Source organism: Microtus oregoni, unplaced genomic scaffold, assembly GCF_018167655.1.
Source record: "Microtus oregoni isolate MIOR12 unplaced genomic scaffold, Mior012 000000F_ref0000247, whole genome shotgun sequence".
Classification (NCBI taxonomy): Eukaryota; Metazoa; Chordata; class Mammalia; order Rodentia; family Cricetidae; genus Microtus; species Microtus oregoni.
The window spans coordinates 27,563,896-27,586,189 of NW_024543059.1; the positions used below are offsets into that span (position 1 = coordinate 27,563,896).

Genomic DNA, 22,294 nt, shown 5'->3' on the forward strand with positions numbered 1-22,294 from the left:
ACAGAACTGTCATTATTCCACTTTACAAAGCTGTTTCTATTTAACTAGACTCTGAGCTTCCTGATCGCAAATAGCATCTTTGGCTTAACGTAAGGGTGAAGAGACAGTATTTGCTCCACACGACTATCACACTGCCCACTGCACAGCTAATAGGCAACAGACAGACTAAGGAGAAAGCTTTTATAAAACGGGGGCAGTTGCTTGGTATGGCAGCATATGCCTTTAAGGCCAGCACTTTGGGAGGCAGAGGCAGGCAGATCTGAGTTCAAGATCAGACTGGTCTACAGAGCAAGTTCCAAGACAGCCAGAACTACAGAGGGAAACCCTGTCTTGAAAAAAACAAAACAATAACAATAAAAGAGAGAGAGAGAAAAGAAGATAAAAGAAAAGAAAGGGGGCAGTCAAGGGGCTGAAAAGATGGGTTAGCAGTTAAGACTACTTGCTGCTCAATCATAAGGACCTAAGTTCAGATCACAGGACCCATGCAATAACATTCACACACATGAATAAAATAACCTTAAAAAACAAGCAAACAAGAAAAGAAAAAAAAAACAAGGCATGGTGGCACATGCCTTTAATTACAGTACTCCGCAATCCGAAAACAGTGAGTTCAAGTATAGCCTGGCCTACATAGTGACTTTCAAGATGGACAGAGCTACATAATAAGAGACCCTGTCTCAATAAAGAAAAGGGGGGGGGGGAAGAGCAGGCAAGACGGCTCAGTGGGTAATAATGCTTAGTACCTGACAATGCAAGCCTGATAATCTGAGATGGATCCCCATAGCCCATATAAAGATGGATCCATAAAATTATCGTGTGGCCAGCCCGCACTCACATGCCTTGGCATGTGCCCTTTAATAATAATAGGGCTCCAAAAGAGACTTTGAAAAGATCCCAAGAACAGACTGGAAATCCAGAAGAGCAGAACCACGCAGGGGCTGTGCACATCCTCAGGGAAGTTCTTATTTCCACGAGGCTCTGCAGTTTCAATTGTCTGATAGGTCTGGGGCATGCATGGACTTATGTGTGGGCAATCTCCTCAGCAGAGTACAAGGCTTACTGGTTCCAGAGCCCTGAGCAGCTCTAGCTGAGGCCTGAACAAACCAGCTGTGGCTCATCAAACACAGCAACTGTTACAAGATTAGCTTTGAAAAGTCACCAGACAGCACTGGCATTCTGAGTGAGGGACAAACTGATTTCCACAATTACCACACTTAAGAATAAATGTCTCATTTCCACCAACATGCAAATAAATAGGAATGAACAGTCCATACACAGATGTTTGTAAGGAGATGCTATTAGAGATAAGAAATTACTGCTTTTTTAAAGACCCAAACAAATTCTGGAGTTGAAAAGTACAATACCTGAAACAAAAACTAACAGATTTGAATAGGCAGAAGAGCCATTAGTGAACCTGAAGACAGGTCAGATTACCCTATGTGAGGAAAAGAAAACAGAATGAACAAAAACCAACAGAGCCTAAGCCCTAGGGACATGCACATGGGAGTTACAGAAGGAGAAGACACGGAAGGGAGCTGGGGAAGGAAAGAAGGAACAGTTACAAAAACATGGCTGAGAAATTCCCAAAGGCGAGAAGAAACAGACCACTCAACCAAGAATCTCAACAAACTCCAAGGATGAACACAGATACCACACACTGTGGAGAGCCAGAGATTCTCAAAAGAGCAGCATGGTAAAGAGACATCACACCCAAGGGATGCTCAGTACAGCAGAACAGAGAGGCAAAACTGTAACAAAGGCAAAGATGGGACTTTACCATGCTAAAAGCATCCATTTGCCAGGAAAATGGTAATTATAAAAAATATGCACCTAAGCTGCATTCTCCAAGATAGGCCATATGGTGAATCCTAAAAATCTCAATACATTTAAAATACTAAAACTACACAGAATGCATTCCTAACCACAGTGGAATGGAATTAAAGGGTACACAGGGCAATAGCTGGTCTCACTTTCTCCATTTTTCCCCTTCTCCTTATGCTACTCCTACTCACTGCTGATGTTGTTTTCTTACAATGGCCTCTGTGCGTACATGTGCTAGACTCCCTAAGAAAGGATCTTAGCTGGGCATGGTGGCGCGCCTTTAACCCCAGCACTCAGACAGGTGGGCAGATCTCTGGAGTTCAAGGCCAGCCTGGTCTACAAGAGCTAGTTCCAGGACAGGCTCCAAAGCTACAGAGAAACCCTGTCTTGAAAAACAAAAACGAAAAGAAAGCCAGATTAATAAGGAAAGAATGTGTGTGTGTGTGTGTGTGTGTGTGTGTGTGTATATATATATATATGTATATATCTCCTACCTTCCTTGCTGATATGTCTTCCTATAAAGACCATCAATGCTTTTTGTCTTTCCTTGTACTATTTTTAAAGTTTATGAGGAGTCATACTTAATTTCTCACTGTTTCATGACCATATGTTTATGCCACCCAAGACAAGTTTTTGATTAGAAGGTACATAAACTTAACAACTTCTATGTGTCATCTCTGTAAGGATGCCCTGGAGTGGCCGATTCATGGATCGGACCCAGTGGTACAGACGTGGGGAGGGAGCTGTACTTAGAATTGTGAACTCTGTGACACCACCAACTGTGAAAGTCAATAAAACCTTTAAGGTTGTTAGAACCATCTTCACCCAAATACCTTTGCTTCCCACTTAAGTTCCCATTAAAATAACAAAAAGGTCTGAGTGCCTGTGTTACTTGTTTAGTTTGTCTGGATATTTACAGTTCCTATTTTCTCTAATGGTACCTGTTAACCAAAAAAATGTTCCTATGGTCAACTTTCTTCTTGTTCCCTCTTTTAAGACAATAATAGTCTATATATATGTTTAACTAAAACAAATAACTTTTGCTAACTCTTCAACAGTACATCTCAGTAACTTGAGGGAAGTGCCTATCCCATGTGAAGGGTACCAGATTTAACCAGCATTTGAGCCCCTAGACCTGTTCTTACTTTGCTTTAACTTCTCTGTGAAACTAAAATCATTTAAAAATCAAGTGCTTAAAAGGCAGTCAATAAATAGCAGCAATAACAAAAAAAAATCTTAGAAATAAATCTGAGTTTTGGCCTTGACAACTGTTCGTGAGTCATTTTAATTACACAGCTATTACTGGAGGAATTACTTCTACTTCAAGGCAAATTTTCTTTAAAAAATTACTCCTCTAGCTAGGCTTACAATAAAGCAAAATAAGTACCTTCCACGATTCAAAGCTTAACGTAATTATCTTACAGGAAGTTTAAGGAATCTTGCCTGACTATTGAACATGGAATCTCTTAGTGATGGAGAAAGGTACAGGTATCAGGCAGGCTAATTGAAAGGTAAACGTTCCAGATAATGTATGTCTTAAAATGAGAACGAAGAACTATAGGTAAAAGTGTGAAATTTTACACACAGAAAAACACAGGATAAAAGAAGGAACAATTCCTTAAAATATTAAAAGATGGGCTGGAAAGATGGCTTAATGATTAAGAGCATTGGTTGTTTGCTCTTCCAGAGGATCCAGGTTTAGCTGTCAGCAATCATATGTCAGCTTCAGTTCCGAGGGATCCAACTCTCTTTCAGCCTCCATGAATGATGTATACATATGGAGCATAGACACACATGAAGGCAAACACCCACACACATATTAATAAAAAAAATTAAAAAGGACAAGTCATCAAAGAAAGGCTATGTTAAATTAGATAGATTTAGGCACACAACTGGCCAGGTTTAAAAATTCTACAGTTCAGTGAAAGCAAAAAGACAAAGCACACAGTCTAGAAGACACCGTGCTGAGAACAAAGCACACAGTCTAAAAGACACTGTGCTGAGAACGAAGCCCTTGAACAAAATCCTAAAACAGTATTCCATCTGAAACATGGATCTAACTGTGTGAACAGGTCACTTACAGAAAACAGAACTCTCAGCACAGCAGAAGGGAGGAGAATCTGGCACAAACCCAGGAGAGAGCCAGGCAATATAATCTAGGAAAATCAGTGTCATCGTAATGCATTTAAAGAACTACAAAGCAGCAGGGACATTCCTGGAGAGAGTCACCTGTGGCTGCTGTTACTACTCAGCTCCCTAGACCAGGAGGGAAACACCAAGGAGATGGGCTTACCTATCACAGCCTCTGAGCCAGTAAGGCTATTTAAAAGGTATAAAGTCCAAGTGCCCATGACATCTATGGTGACAGGTATTCCTAGCCATGCCATTCGCAACATTCATGTCTTTCAAGTCCTGGGGCTCTAGACCCCACTTTATACCAACAATTTGGCACTGACTTTAAATCAAAGTTCTTGCTCTAACTCAAGATACTGACTTTATCCAGTATTACCAGATATTAATGACTATATCAAGATACAATTATTTTTTAATTCTCAAAAAAGACCTGAGCTGCATGGAAGTGGTGGCCAAAGCCCGAAATCAGGGAGTTCTAGGCCAGCCTGCACTCCAAAGTGAGACCCTGTCCTCAACCCATACACAAAAGAGTCGGGCATGGTGGATTATACCTGTAATCCTCGCACTGTGGGGGCAGAGGGCAGCAGTTCAAGGCGTCTTAGCTTTAGAGCAGGCTCACCATCAATCAGCCTGGGCTACCAAGGAGACCCTGTCTCAAAACAACAAAAAGCAAGCTTGTCCTCTAAAATGTCAACAAGACAAAGCATGAAGTTACGTTATAACTAATTAATTAAGGATGGAGAATATGCAGAAACACTGCCAGTTATAATCTACTTAACACAACATGAAATACTTAAATGGCTCTTGTGATGGTTTAGATGAGAATGGCCCCCACAGGCTCCTATGTTTGAATGCTTGGTTGCCAGTGGAACTGTTTGGGAAGGAGTGAGAAGTATGGCCTTGTTGGAGGAGCTATGTCATTGGAGCTCAGCTATGAGATTTCAAAAGCCTACAGCAGGCCCAGTTTTCCTCTCCATCTGCCTGCTGCTTATGGACCAGCTACTGCTCCACAGGCAAGCCTGCTTGTTCCATCATTATGTTCATGGACTCAACCTCTCAAAATATAAGCAGTTAAGTGATTTCTGTTATAAGCTGCCTTGGTCATGGTGTCTCTTCACAGAAACAGAACAATAGACAGCTTTCCTCACTGTAAAATTTAATGACAAAAGAAATCTCCCAGGCCTGGTGAACAACCACCAGGCAATGAAGGCAGACAGACAGAGGCTAAGGCACATAGAGACTAAAGGGTTCCCTCAGATCATATTTAATATTTAAAATACTAATTTTTGCTAATTTATAATTAAAAATTACACAAAGACCATTCCTGTACATTTAAAAATGTCTACTTTCCTAAAATTTTAAGCAGAAGTAACAAAATGATCGGAGAACATTTAAAAGTAAGTTGTGGGTAGGCAGAGGCAAGCATGGGCAAAAGCATGGCTTTTCCCTCAAGTGCTTCGGAAAAAGCTAAGCGCTCACATAGGAGGGCATGTTCTTGTTCTGGGCAAAAGGCCTAGCAGTTCCTTCTGCTCTTCATAATTACTAATAGTTTTGATCCTACTTAATGTGCTGGCTTTGTGGGAACCTAGCCAGTTTGGATGTTCACCTTCCGAGATATGGACGGAGAGGGGAGGACCTTGGACTTTCCACAGGGCAGGGAACCCTGACTGCTCTTTGGACTGGAGAGGGAGGGGGAGAGGAGTAGGGGAAGGGGGAGAAGGGTGGGAGGAGGGGGAGAAGGGTGGGAGGAGGGGGATGGAAATGGGAGGCTGGGAGGAGGCGGAAACTTGTCTTTTTTTCCTTTTCTCAATTAAAAAAAAAAAAGATCTTGAAACTACAGGTATAAAACAGAAAAGTCCAAAAAATTAACTCACGTCCCCTTATTAAAGAGAAAATACCTGCAAGAAGACTCCCATAAAGATTTCATGTGTTAAAATAACTGAGAATTGCATGCCACGTAATATGAAAGGAAAGACTGATCATAAGCTTGCACACAAAAGGTCAAGGTTTGTAACAGTCATTTATTTCTCTTTGCTACTGGCAATGTCCTCAGGGACATTAAACACATGTGATAGCGCTGTGCTGCAACCCTAGCTCCCACATGCAAAGCCAAAGGTCCTGGCCAGTTTCTCATCACTAACCATTTATAAGTCTATGTAGGTTATCTTGACCAGATGAAAGTGCAAGCCTTTGGGAAACAAGAAACAAGGAAGCATCCTATGCTCTTAGAGAAGTCTTGTGGAATCAACAGAAATCAGATGACTCTGGGTGTCAAGGACAACGTTATTATGACCATCAGTAAATCCTAGGTTTCTTCAAACCATGAGTACCGTTATTTATTTTAAAAAACACCAGGAAGTACAAGAAGGCATGCTCTTTAGAGCCAGGGGAAATCAGGGCAGTAAGAATTCAAAAAAATTAAAAATGAAGGCCAAAACATATACTAATAATTTATACTAACTTTAACCCTAAAGAGGCTAGTATTGCTAGTTTCCTATGATTGACTCAGAACTCAAAAGGCAAAATTGACCCCTTTTCCCATGTAAAGAATTCTGCTTGGCTGGACAGTGGTGGCGCATGACTTTAATCCCAGCACTCGGGAGGCAGAGGCAAGCAGACCTCTTGTGAGTTTGAGGCCAGTCTGGTTTACAAGAGCAAGTTCCAGGACAGGAACCAAAGCTACACAGAGAAACCCCGGTCTTGAAAAAACAAGCAAACAACAACAACAAATAATAATAATAATAATAATAAAGAAAGAAAGAAAAGGAGAAAAGGAAGGGAAGGGAAGGGAGAAAAGAAAGAAAGAATTCTGCTCTTACCTCATATGACCAAACACACTGCACGCCTGCAAACCTCCGAACACATCTTCCCACCTCTACATCCTCATGGGTGGTGTACATTTCCCGGAGACACTTGCCAATGTGTGGTGCCATTCTCCGAAGCACCTCCCGGCTCAGAATCACACCAGGCCCTCCCATGCAGAAGTTCTCTCCAGGCTCAAGGGCCAGCTTCCCCATCTCTTCTGTGGTACCCAGTCCCGTCTGCCCGAGAAAGAGGGGCTCGCTGCTATTCAGACTCCTCAGGAAACTCTCCAGACGATCTCCTTTGATGTAAACGTCATCATCTGCTCTCATAAACCATTCGTATTTGTCCAAGTAGTGGTCATGCATGTACTTGAGCATCATGAAAGACTTCTTCTGGGGCGGATAGGAGTCATCCACACCCCGCAGGGGCACTATCGGAATAGGTATAGTTGTATCTGAGCCCTCGCTAGAGAAGAACTCAACTTTCCCAGGAATTGTCTTGGACCATGTTCTGGAATTAAAATAAATAGTGATTAGAGAAAAGTCATTTTCAGAAATGAATTTATCTGCCTATTCTGAATCCCTGTGTGACTAGTCTGTTTGCCCCCACTCAGTATTACAAATCCCAGGTTCATTTCCAGAAGAACCACAACTAAAAGAAGGAGGAAGTTTTAAAGGATCATTAAGTTCTCGTTACAGCTGAAAACCAAATTGTCAAGGCAAAATCTAGACTGTCAGGTCAACTTCCAGATTTCATCACTTTCTACTAGCAAACGGCTTAGCTCTATAAGGACGGCTAAGCAGTAAAGGCACAAGCTGCCAAGTCTCATCACCAACCTGAGTTTGCTCCCCACAGCCCACATGGCTGAAAGAGAGAACTGATTCCTACAAGTTGTCCTCTGACCTCTACATGTGTGCCATGGCATGCACATGCCCATATACACCCTCAAAGTAAACAAAATATAAAAAATAAATATGAAAACAAAGTCAAATTTCCCAGCCAACAAATCCTGCTGCAAAGCTCCTCAAGTGCCGACCAAGACAGATGCAATGGTGAACACAGCTTCGAGTCACGAAGCAGTCACCAACCAGACATTGTCAGATGGGCACATGTGTGTAAGCGATTAGCATAAACACGTTTTGAAAGAAAGGAGCATACAAAGGAGAGCCAGAACAGAGAATGCTTCCTAAAGCAGGTAAGTCAGGATGCTAAGGCTGACCCAGGGTGCAGAGCACAACAGAGTTTGCTGTGTGGGAAGATGGAGGAAAACCCATCAGAGCTAAAAGGTGGGTCTATCAGTAAGTGGTCCTCTACGGTACGAACGCCCTGGAAGGCTCCAAAGTGAACACTGCAGAAGAACAGGAATGAAATCTCCGGGTGTGGATTTGACTGGAAAAAAGCTAGAGGTGTAGGTCTGAGTTTTAAAAGGAGCTGCTTCAGGCCAGACAGAGGAAGGATCAGTAATCAATGAAATGGAAACAAAGTATCCAATTATGAAGAATTAATTTAAGGTAATCATAATGTCCTTTCCCTTGTTTGTATACAGCTGAGAACTTAAGTAATTCAGCTGTAACCACTCATTTATATGGCCTACTTCCAAAAAAGGTATGATAGATAACAAATAAAACACAGGCTGAATAGTCTTTATCTAGAGTTACTCCACATTTCAAAATATACGTATAGATTTCACCAGTCACACACCCCCAATCCAAATATCCAAATGCCCTGAAACCTGCCACTGGTAGAATTGAACACTTTAAAGTCTCGTATTTTATAGCATTTGATTTCCACACTGGAGATGCTCAATTTGTAGTAAATTTATTATTAAGAAAATCAAGGCTCTGCATGGTGGTGTAGGCCTTTAATCTTGGCACTCTAGAGGCAGACAGGTGAATCACTTCAAGTTCAAGGTCAGCCTGATCAACATAGTTAATTTCCAAGCCAGTCAGGGCTACATAGTGAGACTCTGTCGAATGTGAGGCAGGGAGAAGGAAATAAAATCATGAACTATAGATACAAGCTAGTGGTAGAGTACTTGCTCAGGATGTGCAAGGCCAGAAGCTGAATTCCCAGTCTCGCTGTCTCTGTTCCCTCCCCCCAGCTTCCAAGTGGTATTGCTCTTCATAAATTTCAATTTACTTAACCAGTGTAACTGTATTTCTACAGTGAAAAGGTGACTTGAACCAACTAAACCTACATAATTTTTAATGGAGATTACTAGGAGAAAAGTATCATTAAAAAATATTCTAGGCCAGGTAGAGTAGTACTCCCAGTGATCAAGAGATTGAGACAGGAGGATAGCAGGCCAGAGGTCAGTCTAGGCTCCTTAGGGCAACTCTGCCTCAAAATAATCATCATCGTCTCTGGGGAAGCAGTACAGAAGTGGGGAGATTGAATTAGAAGAGCCAGAGGCATTGCAGACAAGACTTTCCCACTTCTCTACAGTTGGGAGACTTGAAGTATCACATGCTCGCCTTTCAGCAGATCGTGACTATAGCCAAACTCAGCACAGGAGTCACCATCCTAGTCACCTCTAAGTGCACACACAGTTCATAGTATTCAGCACTCACAGTGCTGCACGACTATCAGCACCATTCAGCGGTGTGGTTAATGTGTGCTATCTTTCTGAGGACCAGGCTGGGGTCCCAGCACCCATATATGGCAGCTTACAACTGTTTATAACTCCAGTTCCAAGAGATCCTCTTCCAGCCTCCAAGAGCATCAGCACATATGACACAAATATACATACATGTAGAGACTCGTATAAACACATAAAATAAAAATAAATATGTAAAAAAAACCCATATAGTTATTCATGGCAGCACATGGCTATAGTCCCTACTCAGGAGGCAAAGGTAACCAGGACCACTTCAGACAATGAGTTTGAGATCAGCCTGGACAGCATGGTGAGATCCCATTTTAAAAGGCAAAATGGTAAAGTAAATACAGGATAGATGAGCAGTTAATGTAAGGAGAAGCCACCCCTACCTATAAAGGACAAGTCCTTTCGCACATGCCTACAACACACAGAATGTATGACAGTCTACAGGAACTCGTGATGTGATCACGTGAGCGGGGGAAACCACCTCCCAGCTCTAACCACAGGAAGCCAGTGTACAGATCCTTTTAAGCCAAGGAGCCCTGGGTCTGTTCCCTTTACACACTAATGCTCAGGCTTCCTTGTTTTCTTTGGGTCACGGTAACTCTGAAAATGTAAATAACTGCAATGCTTGGCACATAACAGAGATTAGTGAAGACGTGGAATGAAAACTGCCCCCTCCTATACGGCAAGTGGCTTACAGATGCTGTGTGTTGTGTTTGCCAAAGATAAAAATCACTTCCAGATGAGCTTCACATAACTGTCCATCAGCCCAGCCATACTTCCTACAATTCACACAGAAGAAAATCAGTTTACTCAAAGCACAAACAAGAAAACAATTATTCAGAGGGAAAAGATAGAGGTTCCATGTGCTGACACACACTATAACTGTGGTGCTCATGAAATGTAACTCAAAGCTAAAGAACGTGCAACCTCTTAGGACGAAATGTAGAAGGACAACGAATGAAAACCACGTAACGTCTGCCTATCGCTATCAGCACGCTGTGTGCCTCTGCACTAATGTGACTACTAAGACAGACCAGGTTCAAAGTCATACTAGAGCAACCAATCCCAGAAGTCAGGAAAATACTGGAGCAAGGGGGTATAATGGGGAGAGTCGGCAGCTAAGGTGACTCCTGTCTTCAAAGCAGCCACCTACTAAAGAGACAGGAAAGTGTGTGCTGAACATGGACGAGCGAGATTTAAGACTGCACTGCAGTGATGGCAGTAAGGAAAGTGCATCTCACACATCGGGCTAAAGAACGAAACCCTCAGCCATGGACTGTGTAAGAATTGTGTTTAACTCCCAATTTCAGACACTATTTTAGGGTAGAATTCTAATAAGAACGTAAATTTTAAGTGTTTTTAGTTAAGACACTAGGTTCTTTGATATTAGACTAAAGATCAAAATTCATTTCTGCCTGGCACTGTTTCCCAGTGCCCCAGGCAGAATACATGCAGAATGTACTGGTAACACAGCCATCGCGGATGCAATTAATGTCCCAACTGTGACTTGAAATGGTGTAATTTGTCCAAGAAGAGAAAGCAATTAATTTTAAAAACAGGCAATCCAACCTCAACCCCTCCTTAAAAGCTCCTCTGCGTTTTCAGTCACCCCACCCAATTATTATCCAGTCCTTTTTAGGTAAGGCAGGGCAAGCCTCATGTTGTCTTTTCTATTCTAATTGAAGGGTGGTTTGAGGAAAATCTTCTCATGAATTCTTTGCAAACCCTCCAATCTTAAGAAATTATGATCTTTTCAATTAGGGTTCCACAAAGTGAGTGTATTCTGGAACATAACTTGATTCACTATCCGGAGGGAGGGGGAGGGAAACACATTCATAATTCCACATTGAAAGCAATGCTACTGAACAAGCAAGCCTGCCCTCCTGTGATCAAAACAGGTCAGGTTCTGAGATTCTCATAAGCAAATGTGTACTTGGCCATCAACACATTTGTTGCCTGGAGCTCTCAATGGAAATGACAGAACATTTGCAAAGGTCCTTGCCAGAAAGCTCAATTTTCAACGGACTGAAACCCAACTCTTTTTACAGCCCAGATAAGACAGCTGAAATGAGAGAGTGCCAAGGAAATCTCCTATTTCCCCAAGTTTCTAAATGCTATCCCCTGTACCAAATTAAACCTCAACTAAGAAACGCAGCTGGACAGCTGGCAGCTTGGCCAAGGAATGCCTGTGTTGAGTTAGGGCTTTGTATCCGTCTCCACTTCTAGTCAATATCATTGTAAGAAAAACTACATCTACAATATAGACATTGTCCTGGGTAAACATCTATAACATATGCCTAAGTTTACAAAGCTGGCCACACAGGCTAAGAATGCAGCAAGTGATACAGTGTGTGCTTACAAGTGTATGGGCCTGGATTCTATCCCCTGACACACACACACACACACACACACACACACACACACACACACAAATCAAGAAGGTACGGAAGAGTATACTTATATTTCCTGACTTATTAAACACACAAAAATAATGCACAACTCGGCCCCAAAGTATTCACTGTGGTTGTTTCTAAATGGCGAACTAGAAAAGATTTAATTGGGGGCTAGAAAGATGCTCAGCAGTAAAGAACACTGGCCCCTCTTCTGGCTTCCTTGGCACTAGACACACATGTGGTACACAGACATACATTTAGGCAAAACACTCCCACATATAAAATAAAATTTCCTTACCAACAAGGCTGCCTAGAACTACAGCCCTAAAAACACACACACACACACACACATACATATATATATATATATATACATACACACACACACAAGTAACATTATACAGACTGAGCAGGTTGTAGTTATGTATTTGGAAACATACATACACACAAACACTCACATGCTAACAACAATTTAAAGAAAAAGAGGCTATGAATTTGAAAGCGATGAAAGGCTTAGAGGGAAGAAGGGGGAAACAATATAGCTATAATCTCAAAAAAATGTTTAAATTGTTAAAAAATTATATTTTGAAAAGAAAGCATCCTCTTTTTATTTTCTATACCTTCTACAAAAAGTATGTATATTTAGAATCAAGAAAAAATTCCCTAGGGGAAGGTTTGTGCTAACAAGAAAAAAAAAAAAAAGAAAAACAGAACAGTTTATTTTGTAATAACCTACCTAACAGGCAAATCAAAGAAAAGTAGCATAAGACCGAGTTCCTCCTTTTACAGTTTCTAAACTTAAAAAGTGAGGAGACTTTCTAATCCACAAACCCACTCTTACACATGCTGCCTGCTGGTTACAGAGTGCTAAGTTTGAAAGGATAGAAATCACCTCAGATACTGCTTCTCAGTCTTGTTAAAGTGGCCGGAGTCTAAGGAGGAAGATGAATGTCCTGTAGAACTGACAGACACTACACTAGGAATTAAATGTATAAATCTTTTCTGCTACAGAAAGGATTGAAGATCAAGTAACTAAAATGCATGCATGAGGGGAAAGTGAGCAAGGGAACAGCACTGAGGAGAGGGAAGAAGTAACGCAGAGCAAAGCACCAAGGGCAAAATCTTGATGACTGAAGGAGGCTCTGTAAACTGACAGCTAGAGCACTCCCAGGAGGTGCCCCTCAAACTGGAGCAAACTCCTGCGTTCAGACCTGAGACCACAGTGCCACCCATGCGTGATAACCGTGGCTCACTTTCAGCTATAAGCTGTCAAGGAGGCAAAAATGAAGTCACAAAACCGTCCTATTGCTCAGGGCTAAATGTAAAACTATGTCAGACATTAAGTGCTAGGAGAAAATCCTCCTCCAGGACCACTACAGGAAGCAGAGGAAAGCATCTCCGTGGGAATCTCAGTTGGAGGGGCAACAGTCTTAACTTGTCCTTAAGAGAGTGTACAGAAGGAAGATGCTGTTGTCTACTGTCAGTCCCAGCAGCACAGGGACCTGTGAAGACTCAGCTGCCCCCCAGGGCAGAAGACACTTGATACCTGACAAGAGTTGCTTCTCTCTCAGTACTAGTAACTTTACTTGTAACGTCCTTAGTATCTCTGTAAGCACATGGCTTCCTCTTTTTAAGTCAACTGACTCACTGTCCTCAAGACATGAGTAATTTCAAAGTGTTATGGGAATAAGTGAAAAATATAATAGAGAACAGTGGGAAAATTATCTTTAAAGGCTAAATTATAGTCTTTACTGCTGATCCTTAGACTTAGTGGGAAAGCAAGTATAAAAGAGTATTCCTTACAACCCAAGCACTTGGGAGGTTGAGGCAGGAAGTAACCAGTTTGACTATTAGACACTGAAATCTTGTCCTAACAGGGGGGAAGGGCTTCTTCTCAATTGAGCTGCTGCCAAGGGTGGATTGCAACTTCCTCCCTCAACAATGGCCTGATGACAACCCAGAGGCACTTCCAACTACTGGGCACTAAGAGGGAGCCAGTCCTGAGCCCAGATTCACAACCAACAACAAGGGCACTCACCAAGAGACACACCACACAGCACACCTTTTTTGACACCTAAGAATCAAATGCAGAGTGTAAATGACAGCCGGTGCTCTGAAGTCTCCTGAAGACTCCAGCCGAGTCCACAGCCCTCTGAACAACTGTGCTGCTGCTGTAAACGCAAAGCTCATGGATTTCCCGAGCTACGGTTCTCATTAGCCCCAAATAAGTATTTTTGCTGGGGCTGGGGAGTATGTATGAACAAAATGTAAGTTTCCAGATCTTAGAAAAGTATGATCAGAGAGGTTAGGAATGATAAAAGCACCTTGTAAATCAGCGTCCTGGACCTGTGAGGTGCTACCTGCAATCAGCCTGCTCCTCAACAGCCAGACTCACTCTTAGCAGATGGAGGACTCTGAAGTGTCATTATCCACAGGAAACTCTGGGCCCATAAGGACAGACAGCTAATGAACAAGAGCCAAGCAAACAAAAAGGGCCACTCTCAGGGCCACTCTACCTCCTCACCCACACCTGTTTCCTGGTCATCACCAGTTCTTTCACGGTGGGGACAGGAGCACTGAAAAGACCAAAGAAACAGTTTTCTCAGATAAGGAGGGCAGCCTTACCCACACTTCTACCACTTCCGCCTGCCTTTGTCGGCAACATGAAACTCCTTCAGGTTGTGAATGGGCTTAACTCTAAGGCAAAAAAATTGATTCAAACTCTCTAGTGCGGGCTTGTTTACTGTACCAGATCCTGAACACTTACCTGTGGATATCACCATCAGAAACAAACTCAACAAAGCCTCCAAATAGCAGGACCATCAACTGAACTCCCAAACACAGATCCTGTCAAGCTACTCTCATGCTGAAATACCACTGTCGGCTTTACAAAACTCAAGTTCCTGAGGCTGGCACGAGTCAGGTCCAAAGGACTCCAATTCCCGAAACTTTAAAAGGTACTCTAAATACTCTGGTAGCTAGACAAAGAAAAGTTTCCCTCTACCAAAAGGAGCAATTTCTCTTATTCTGGTAGAAGGACAAGTGGCTCCCTGTGATGATCATCGCATAGCAAAGCTCACAGTGGCCCAGTCTCCTTCAGCATCACAAGTCCCGGTTACACATTTCAAAGTCCAGGCTGGCATCTGAGCCCTTCTCACCTCCTTTCCCATCCGGAATTCCCTCCAGCTCACAGGCTTCCCTCCCCCTGACCCCAGCCCACTTTTCTCTATTCTCTATCCTCTGCTATTCTCCCCTCTCTCACAGAAAACCCTGGGGCCAGGTCCAGTCTTACTGGCCATGCTCAGCTCAGTCTACTTCCTTCTCACTCAGCTCTGGACTCTTCCAGATGCCTCTGGCTACTCGCTACTCCCTTCCCCCTCTTATCTGTCTACAATAAAAAGCCTTCCCCTTAACTACAGCATTAGACAGTACACAGGTGCCTTCTTTCAGCCTGGCCTGGTATCCTTGCCATTACTTTCCTGCCCAGCGCTCACAGCCCAGCTCCAAGGAACTATTCTTTCTCATCACCCACCATCACCATTCCCTGCTGCTTCGCGACTTAGAAAACCTGCTATTGTCTCTGCCTCAAAACTCCTACTCATTCATTCTTCAAGGCTCAAAAGGGAAGAAAGGGCTGGAGTATGGGTGAGAAGCACCTTGACCCTTCCTTTGGCACAAAGTGTGAGCCCTTCTGCACACTCTCCTACCAGTACCTTGTGAGCCCTTACCAGTCAACAGTCTTCATTTCTTCATCTTGACTGGGCTGTGGGGACTGCAGCCTACTGCCAGTGGAACAAGAACATACAGCAGTTTCTGCTGACAACCACAGCAAACCTTAGCATATTTCATTGACAACACAAACCCTCAGACCACGACAGCTAGAACTACGCTCACTGCAGGACCACATCTCTCAGCAGTCTCCCTACAGCGAATTCATACCTTGAAATTAGTTGTGCTCCAAAGTACCTCTAGAAGCTGATTATTTGCACTGTACATGTAAACACTTTCCATAGTAATATTTGCCAAACAGAACTGTGTGGAAGAGACCAACTGAGCTGTTTCAAGCTAAACATAGTTTACTGAGCTCAAGAAATAAGTAAATTGCTGAGCTATATTGGGGAGAATCTCTTTAAGGCTGGTAAGAGGAACAGTCTGCCTAGATCCCAAGCATTAGGAAGGGTCATGAACTGACAACGTTATCTTAAGTAAGAGTCCTGTATCTAAAGCTAGTGTCTTCCCTTTTCTTCCCAAACTTGTCTGCCCACTAATGCCAGTCACTCCTAGACAACCAACAGCATCCTCAGAGGAAGGTAAAAAAGAAACCAAGAAACAATTGTTTCCCACTCCAGGGTCAGTAAGATCCAAATAACTGTGATATGTTAGGTTAGCTCAGTGGTTTTTCAGTGTGTGTGTGTGTGTGTGTGTGTGTGTGTGTGTGTGTATGTGCTGCATGCAACTGGGAAACTTCAAGAATGCTGTCTGCTTCTGAAACAGTTTCTCACTGGCCTGGAACTTACCAGTTAGGCTAAGTTGGCTGTCCAATAAACCCCAGAAATCCTATTCAGTCCTCCGCCCTGCTTTGTTTTGTACCTGGATCCCAGGCTAGAACTTAGGTCCTTGTGCCTTTCAAGCACTTTATTGTCCAGGCTATTCCACACAGCTGAAGCTCAGGCCTCTGAACATTAAGAACATTCTGAACATTAAGAAACAGAGGCAGGAGGATCTCTGAGAGTGCAAAGCCAGCCTGGTCTACAGAACAAGTTTTAGGATAGCTAAGGTTGCACATAGAAACCTGTCTTGAAAAATAGAAAAGAAAAAGAAAACAAAACAGATGGGAGCGGGGAGCAGAGTATACCAGCAAATATGCCTGTGATCTCAGGACTCAAGAGGCTGAGGCAGGAGAACTTGAAAGTTATCCTTAGCTACTTAGCAAGATTTTAAAGACTTTAAACTGGATTAGCACAGATAGATGCTTTGGAGGCTGGGGCGGAAGCAGTTTTGAGTCACCACTTGTGGCTGGGGATATCTTTTCCTTCAAAAGGTTTCCTTTACAGAAACCCTCAGGGGGCTGGCCTGGTGACAATCTTAGCTACCTGGAAATTAAGGCAACCTTAAGGCCAGCCTAGACAAGATAGGGAGACCCTCTCTCATTTGAAAACTCAAAGGAGCTGAAGGTTGACTTCCTGAACTTGAGGGAAATGTAAAATCAGAAGCAGGGAATAGGGTCTTACTTCTGCTTGCAGTACCAGCACTCAGAAGGTTGAAAGGCAGGGGAATGAATGACTCATAATTCAAGGCCAGTCTGAACTACAAAGTAAGTCTCAAAACAAAACAAATCAATGATAAAAATGGGGCTGGAGAGATGGCTCAGTAGGTAAGAGCACTAGGTACTCTTTCAGAGGACCACGATTTGATTCCCAGCACCCACATGGTAGCTCACAACCATCTATAACTCCAGTCTCAGGGGATCTGAGGATCTCTTCTGCCTCCCTTGACAACCAGGCACACACATGGCATGCAGATATACATGCAGACAAAATACCCATATACATTAAAAATAATAAGGACAATAAAAGAAAGGAAAGACAGGTTGAATTACTGAACCATTTAGCTTCTATATGTAAAAAAAAAAAAACTAAGAAAAAATCCAAAAACTGAAGAAAATATGAGCTACAGTTAGTAACTCCAGACACCCAATCAACCTGTTGGTAGCACAACAAACTACATGTGGATCATAGTTTAAAGTAAACTACACCATAGACAAAGAGCTTTGCAGAGGAGCCTACGTGCATTATTTTCTGTATTTATTTGTAGAATTTCAGCTACCCGTCCCCCTTTCTGCCCAAAGCTTCAAGTGTTTTTTTCCATTCTCTTGCAATACAATTCCATGAGTCTGAACAGTCAGACCCAGTTCCTTCTTTTATGGCCTTCTGGCTTCTGCCTCAGCATCCAGCCTTCTCTTTGCCAATATGTTTATCAGTAATAGTCACACAACTAGTCTTTCACTATCTACCCCAAGTGGTATAAATGCGCCTTTCTCTAAAGCCACCTACTATAGACAGGCCACCAGCCCGCTCAGCCCCTGTTCTATTTTCTCCACTGTGTTCATCACTAGCCCAAACCCTTTGTAGAGCCCTTTTAATAGAACTAGCAGAACAAAGATCTGTCTTGCCGTGCCCTCCGACTAAGGTTTGGATTCACAAGGGCCATGCAGGTCATCTGCTTTACAAAGGGCTGAACCATACCTAAGTGCACCTAAATGTTTTAATGAGTCAGGATCACTCCTGTGAGCCTAACAGCTAGGCAGCTACATAGGATCAAGTGAAGTTGGCTCCAGCTGGTCTCTATCTGCTACACGTGGAGTTTCAGTTTGCCTACTTTCAAAACTGTGGTGTCTGATGTTGTGCCCAGCAGTCTCCATGGGGCCTAGCCTTGCTCTAAGTGTACGGCAGATCTACAAATGGAGCTGTTCCACCGCCAAAGCAATACACTGCAGCAACTGCAGTCCAGGCAAGAGCACCTTCCTGGATTTTTCAAGGGCTTCTTAGCTCCCTCCTGGATCTCAGTCCTCAGAAGGAAAAGTTGCTAGTTACTAGTCCCAAAGTACAAACTGTGGCATTTTCACTCTCTTATATCAACAATGCCCTCTGACTGGAAGTTGGCATCTTCATCTGTAAGTCAACCAACAGTTTTGTTAAATCGAAAAAGGGGGACAATGGGGACAACAATCTGAAGGAGCTTTTGTTTGGTTTTTAAAGGCTGGCCTTGAACTTCTAATCTGCCTGCCTCCACCTCTTGAATGCTGGAAGTTTTTCATATGATGAAGAATAAGCCAGGTGTGGTGGCACATGCTCTAAATTTCCTAGCACTAGGAGGCTGAGGCTGGAAGGTTCAGGCTAAGTTAGTCTGGACTACACAGAAAAACAAAATTTACTTTTTAGGAGAAAGGTCACAATGAGCACACCTACTTTCAACTCAGGTTCCACCTTGTGCTCAAGGTTCAAGAATCAAGCTATTTTCACACCGTACTGTACATGGATGCTACATTTTAAGAGCTCAGTGTGGACTTTCTGGCCCAGGCTGCAAAGAACAGTACAATTGTAATACTAACTTACAAGCAAATAACCTCCCTCCCAATTCAGGCCTTCCCTGAAAGTTCCCTAAGGCTAGCCAATCTAACTACAGGGTTGACAGGCAAGGACCCTGACCAGCAATGAATACAGCCCTTCCTGTGTCTTGCTTTCTTCAGAACACAGAGTAAGTCACTACAGGGAAGCAATGACTGCGGGGTATAGTGTTTCCTTCCTGGAAACGATTCCTTCTTTGTGAGAGAAAGAACCAAACAGAAAGCATTTCTCTCTCTGGCTGTCCTGGACCTTGCTTTGGAGATCAGGCTGGCCTCAAACTCAGAGATCTGTCTGCCTCCACCTCCACAGTGCTGGTATTAAAGGCGTGCACCACTGCCTGGCTCAGAAAGCATTTCTACTTCCCCACTGCCTTAAAAAAAAAAAAAAAAAAGCCAAAGGGCCACATACACTGCACTTCGTGATAGGCTTTGGGAGATCTTGGCCAATCACAAAACAGCAGACTAGTGTGCACTACACATCTCCCGGGCACTGCTGGAATGATGATCCTAATGACTTGTGTATCTTGACTTCAAAAGCATGACATGTATTGGGGAGGGGCTAAGAGTCATATAATCTATGTGAACAAACTACTCTGGTAATTGTCTCCAGAGTTTCGATTTCAGGTAACCTGTCACTAAACTTTCAAAACCATAAACCAAACAATTTAGTGGGTTCTTTCTTGATTTAATTTTATTACTGACAGGACATGTATTTATTTGTAGTGTATATGTTGTGTGGGAGGGCAAACATACCTGATGGAACAGTTGTGAAAGACAAGAAGACAGTTTAGGAGTCAGCTCTCTCCTTGTACCATGTGGGATCGTTCTAGGGACCAAACTCAGGTTGTGAGGTTTAGTAACACCTTTATCTACTAAGCTATTTGGGGTGGGGTGTCCTTTCATTTTTTTTTCTTTTATTTTTGAGGCAGGGTCTCACTGTTAGTCACATCCGGCCTGGAACTCATAGAGATCCACCTGCTCTGCCTCCAAAGTGTTGAAAATTAAACGCCTGCGCCACCACATCTGCCCTCGGTTTCTGATGGCGATATTAAGTCATAGAGAACTTGGACCTGCTGGTTCTTGAACGATTTTGTTAGCCCACATGCAGCCACCTGCACTCTAAGCTTCCCTGGCACCCAGAACCTTTCTTGGCAGAATGCAGCCTCTTGACTTCAGCAGCAGGAAGGGTGGGCAAGCCATTCAAGGGCAGTCTCTGGTCACTCTCCAGCCCTTTTCACCTTTCCCTCTCAATCCCTCACTTGGCTTAATGAATGGAGAGATTCGGCTATGCTCGCTCCCTTTCACCATCTGCTGCCTGAAAACAGCCCAGAAAACGGACTTAAAAGCCAAACTTACTAAAGTACTGGTTATAAATTGAAAACACACAGCCTAGTGCCTTGCTCAAAATGCTCGGCCCCAGAACATCTGGGCTCTGAAACCACTGTCTCTGATTCCGTGCCCGGAGGAACTCCAGACTTCACCCGTACAGTAAAGGTTGCTGTACACAAACACACACACACACACACACAATTTCCACCAAATCCCTTCGCTTGCGTCTACAATTCTTTTCTATTTCAGTTTCGCTCCAATGCAAACCAGCTCCTTTCTACAGACTACTTTGGCTATCCCTTTGTTAATCCTGAACGCGACCGCAGCCACTTCTACGACTCAGACTCATTTAGTTTCCTAGGGCCCGGTTCCTTATGTACAGGCATACACCTTTGAAACTGAGCCAGGGAACATCAGAATGTAGTCTCTTGCATTGACTGAATCGATCACATGTTTTTCCTCAAGATTCTTTCTCTCTACTTAACAAAACCAGAGTGGGCACCCTCACTAAAAAAAAAAGGAGTGACCGAAAAATCCTAAAGTGTGGCATGGAAGAGTCCTAGCCAGGTTAATTTAGGCGGGCTCTCCTTTTGCAAGGACAAAGTGCCTATCTTGGAGACTCAAATTATAACCTCTGCCTCCACTATCGCAAGTACGACGCTTTGAATTCCCCCACCATCTTATAGAAGAGACTCGTTCCTTTTAACAAAGCAGCCCTGGACATAGAAAGCTTATGCGTCTTGCAGGAGAATCCGGGTGAGAGGCACACCCCGAGAAGCCAGCCTAGTCCATCTAATCCCAAAGTCTTGCCCTTGAGCGTGGCTCTCGCCCTCCTCCTTCTCCGGGGAAGCCTCCCGGGAACCCTCAGGCCGCCCGCCCCCACCCCGCCCGCTGGGAAGCTGGATGCTGGAGATGGTGTCCACGAAAAGGGGGCTCACCTGTAGGCGGCCACGGCGCGGGTCTGCAGGTATTTCTGGGCGGTCATGACTCCCACGAAGAGAAAGTTCCTGTCACGCGGGACGCCCTCCGAGGCCAAGCTATCCGGCCAGAGCTGCGCCCCGCGCGCATCGCCTCGCGCACCGCCGGGCTGCGGCGCCGACTGCCCTGGCCGGCACCCCTCGGGACTGGGACGCCGCCGCGGACCCACACGCTTCAGCTCCGAGGCGCGGGGCAGGACGAGCCGCGAGGCCAGCACGAAGCCCAGCACGAGCCCGAGCAGCATGCTGAGCCAGGCGCGCCGGCCGCGCGCGGCCATACCCGCGTCCCTCCGCCCGCCGGGCCGCTGTCCCCGCCGCAGGCTCCACGCGTCCTCCGTCCGCCGCCCCCGCCCGCGGAGGCCAGCCCGCCCTAGCGCCACCAGGCCCGGCCCGGGCAGCGCCGAGGCCGCCGCGGGCCCGCCGCGCCCATCGCGGCTCCCGAGCCGCCCGCAGGCCCCGCGCCGGCGCTTTGTTCCGCGCGCCCGCCCGCACCGCCGCGGCCTGCGCCTTTAAGAGGGGACCATGCCCCGCGCGCGCGGCCGGCGACTCCGGCGCGAGGCGACAACGGCTCCTCCGGCTCGCGTCCCCCGGCTGGCTCGGCTCGGCTCGCGCTGCGCCCGCCCTCTCGGTGCCCTGCGCCGCCACTGCAGCTGCACATCCTCCGACTTAGCGCGCCATTGCAAAGGAGCCCCTCAACGTCACGCACCGCGCGTTATGAAGCGGCCCGCCGGCGGCGTGCCGTGGCCCCTCTCGGGATCCGTCCGCGCCTCGTGATTGGCGCAAAAGTGAATGGGGGGCAGTTCACGTGGCCAAAGTTTAACCAAAAAAAAAAAAATGTGCGTCCGCCCCGCAGTCTGCGGCCGGGCTGAAGGGGCGTGGGTGGACACCGGCTGCAACGGTGGTGCGGGCGGGACTCCAGCCCCGGCTGCCCGGAACCCGCGGCCACGCCCCCGTCGCCCGCCGCCCGGCTCCGCACGTGGACCGAGTTGACCGGCTCCCCAGGCGCCCCTAGAGTCGCCACGCCCGCCCTTCCCTCCCCAGGCCGAGCTCCCGGCTCCGTGGCCAGCGCAGCCGTGGTGTCCACACTGCAGCTTTGTACGCGCCG

At 45.0% G+C, this 22,294-nt stretch overlaps 1 protein-coding gene across 1 annotated transcript in view; it reads right to left on the reverse strand.

The window, feature by feature from the left end:
• Window positions 1–21,567, reverse strand: part of Chsy1 (chondroitin sulfate synthase 1) — a 58,481-nt gene extending 36,914 nt beyond the window's left edge. Inside the window, exons 1-2 of the mRNA XM_041648199.1 lie at window positions 21,151–21,567; window positions 6,774–7,269 (exon numbers count right to left, since the gene is read on the reverse strand). Coding sequence (XP_041504133.1) covers window positions 6,774–7,269; window positions 21,151–21,467 — 813 coding nt within the window. The 5' untranslated portion in view covers window positions 21,468–21,567. The remainder of the gene's footprint in view (window positions 1–6,773; window positions 7,270–21,150) is intronic.
• Window positions 21,568–22,294: the final 727 nt, after the last annotated feature.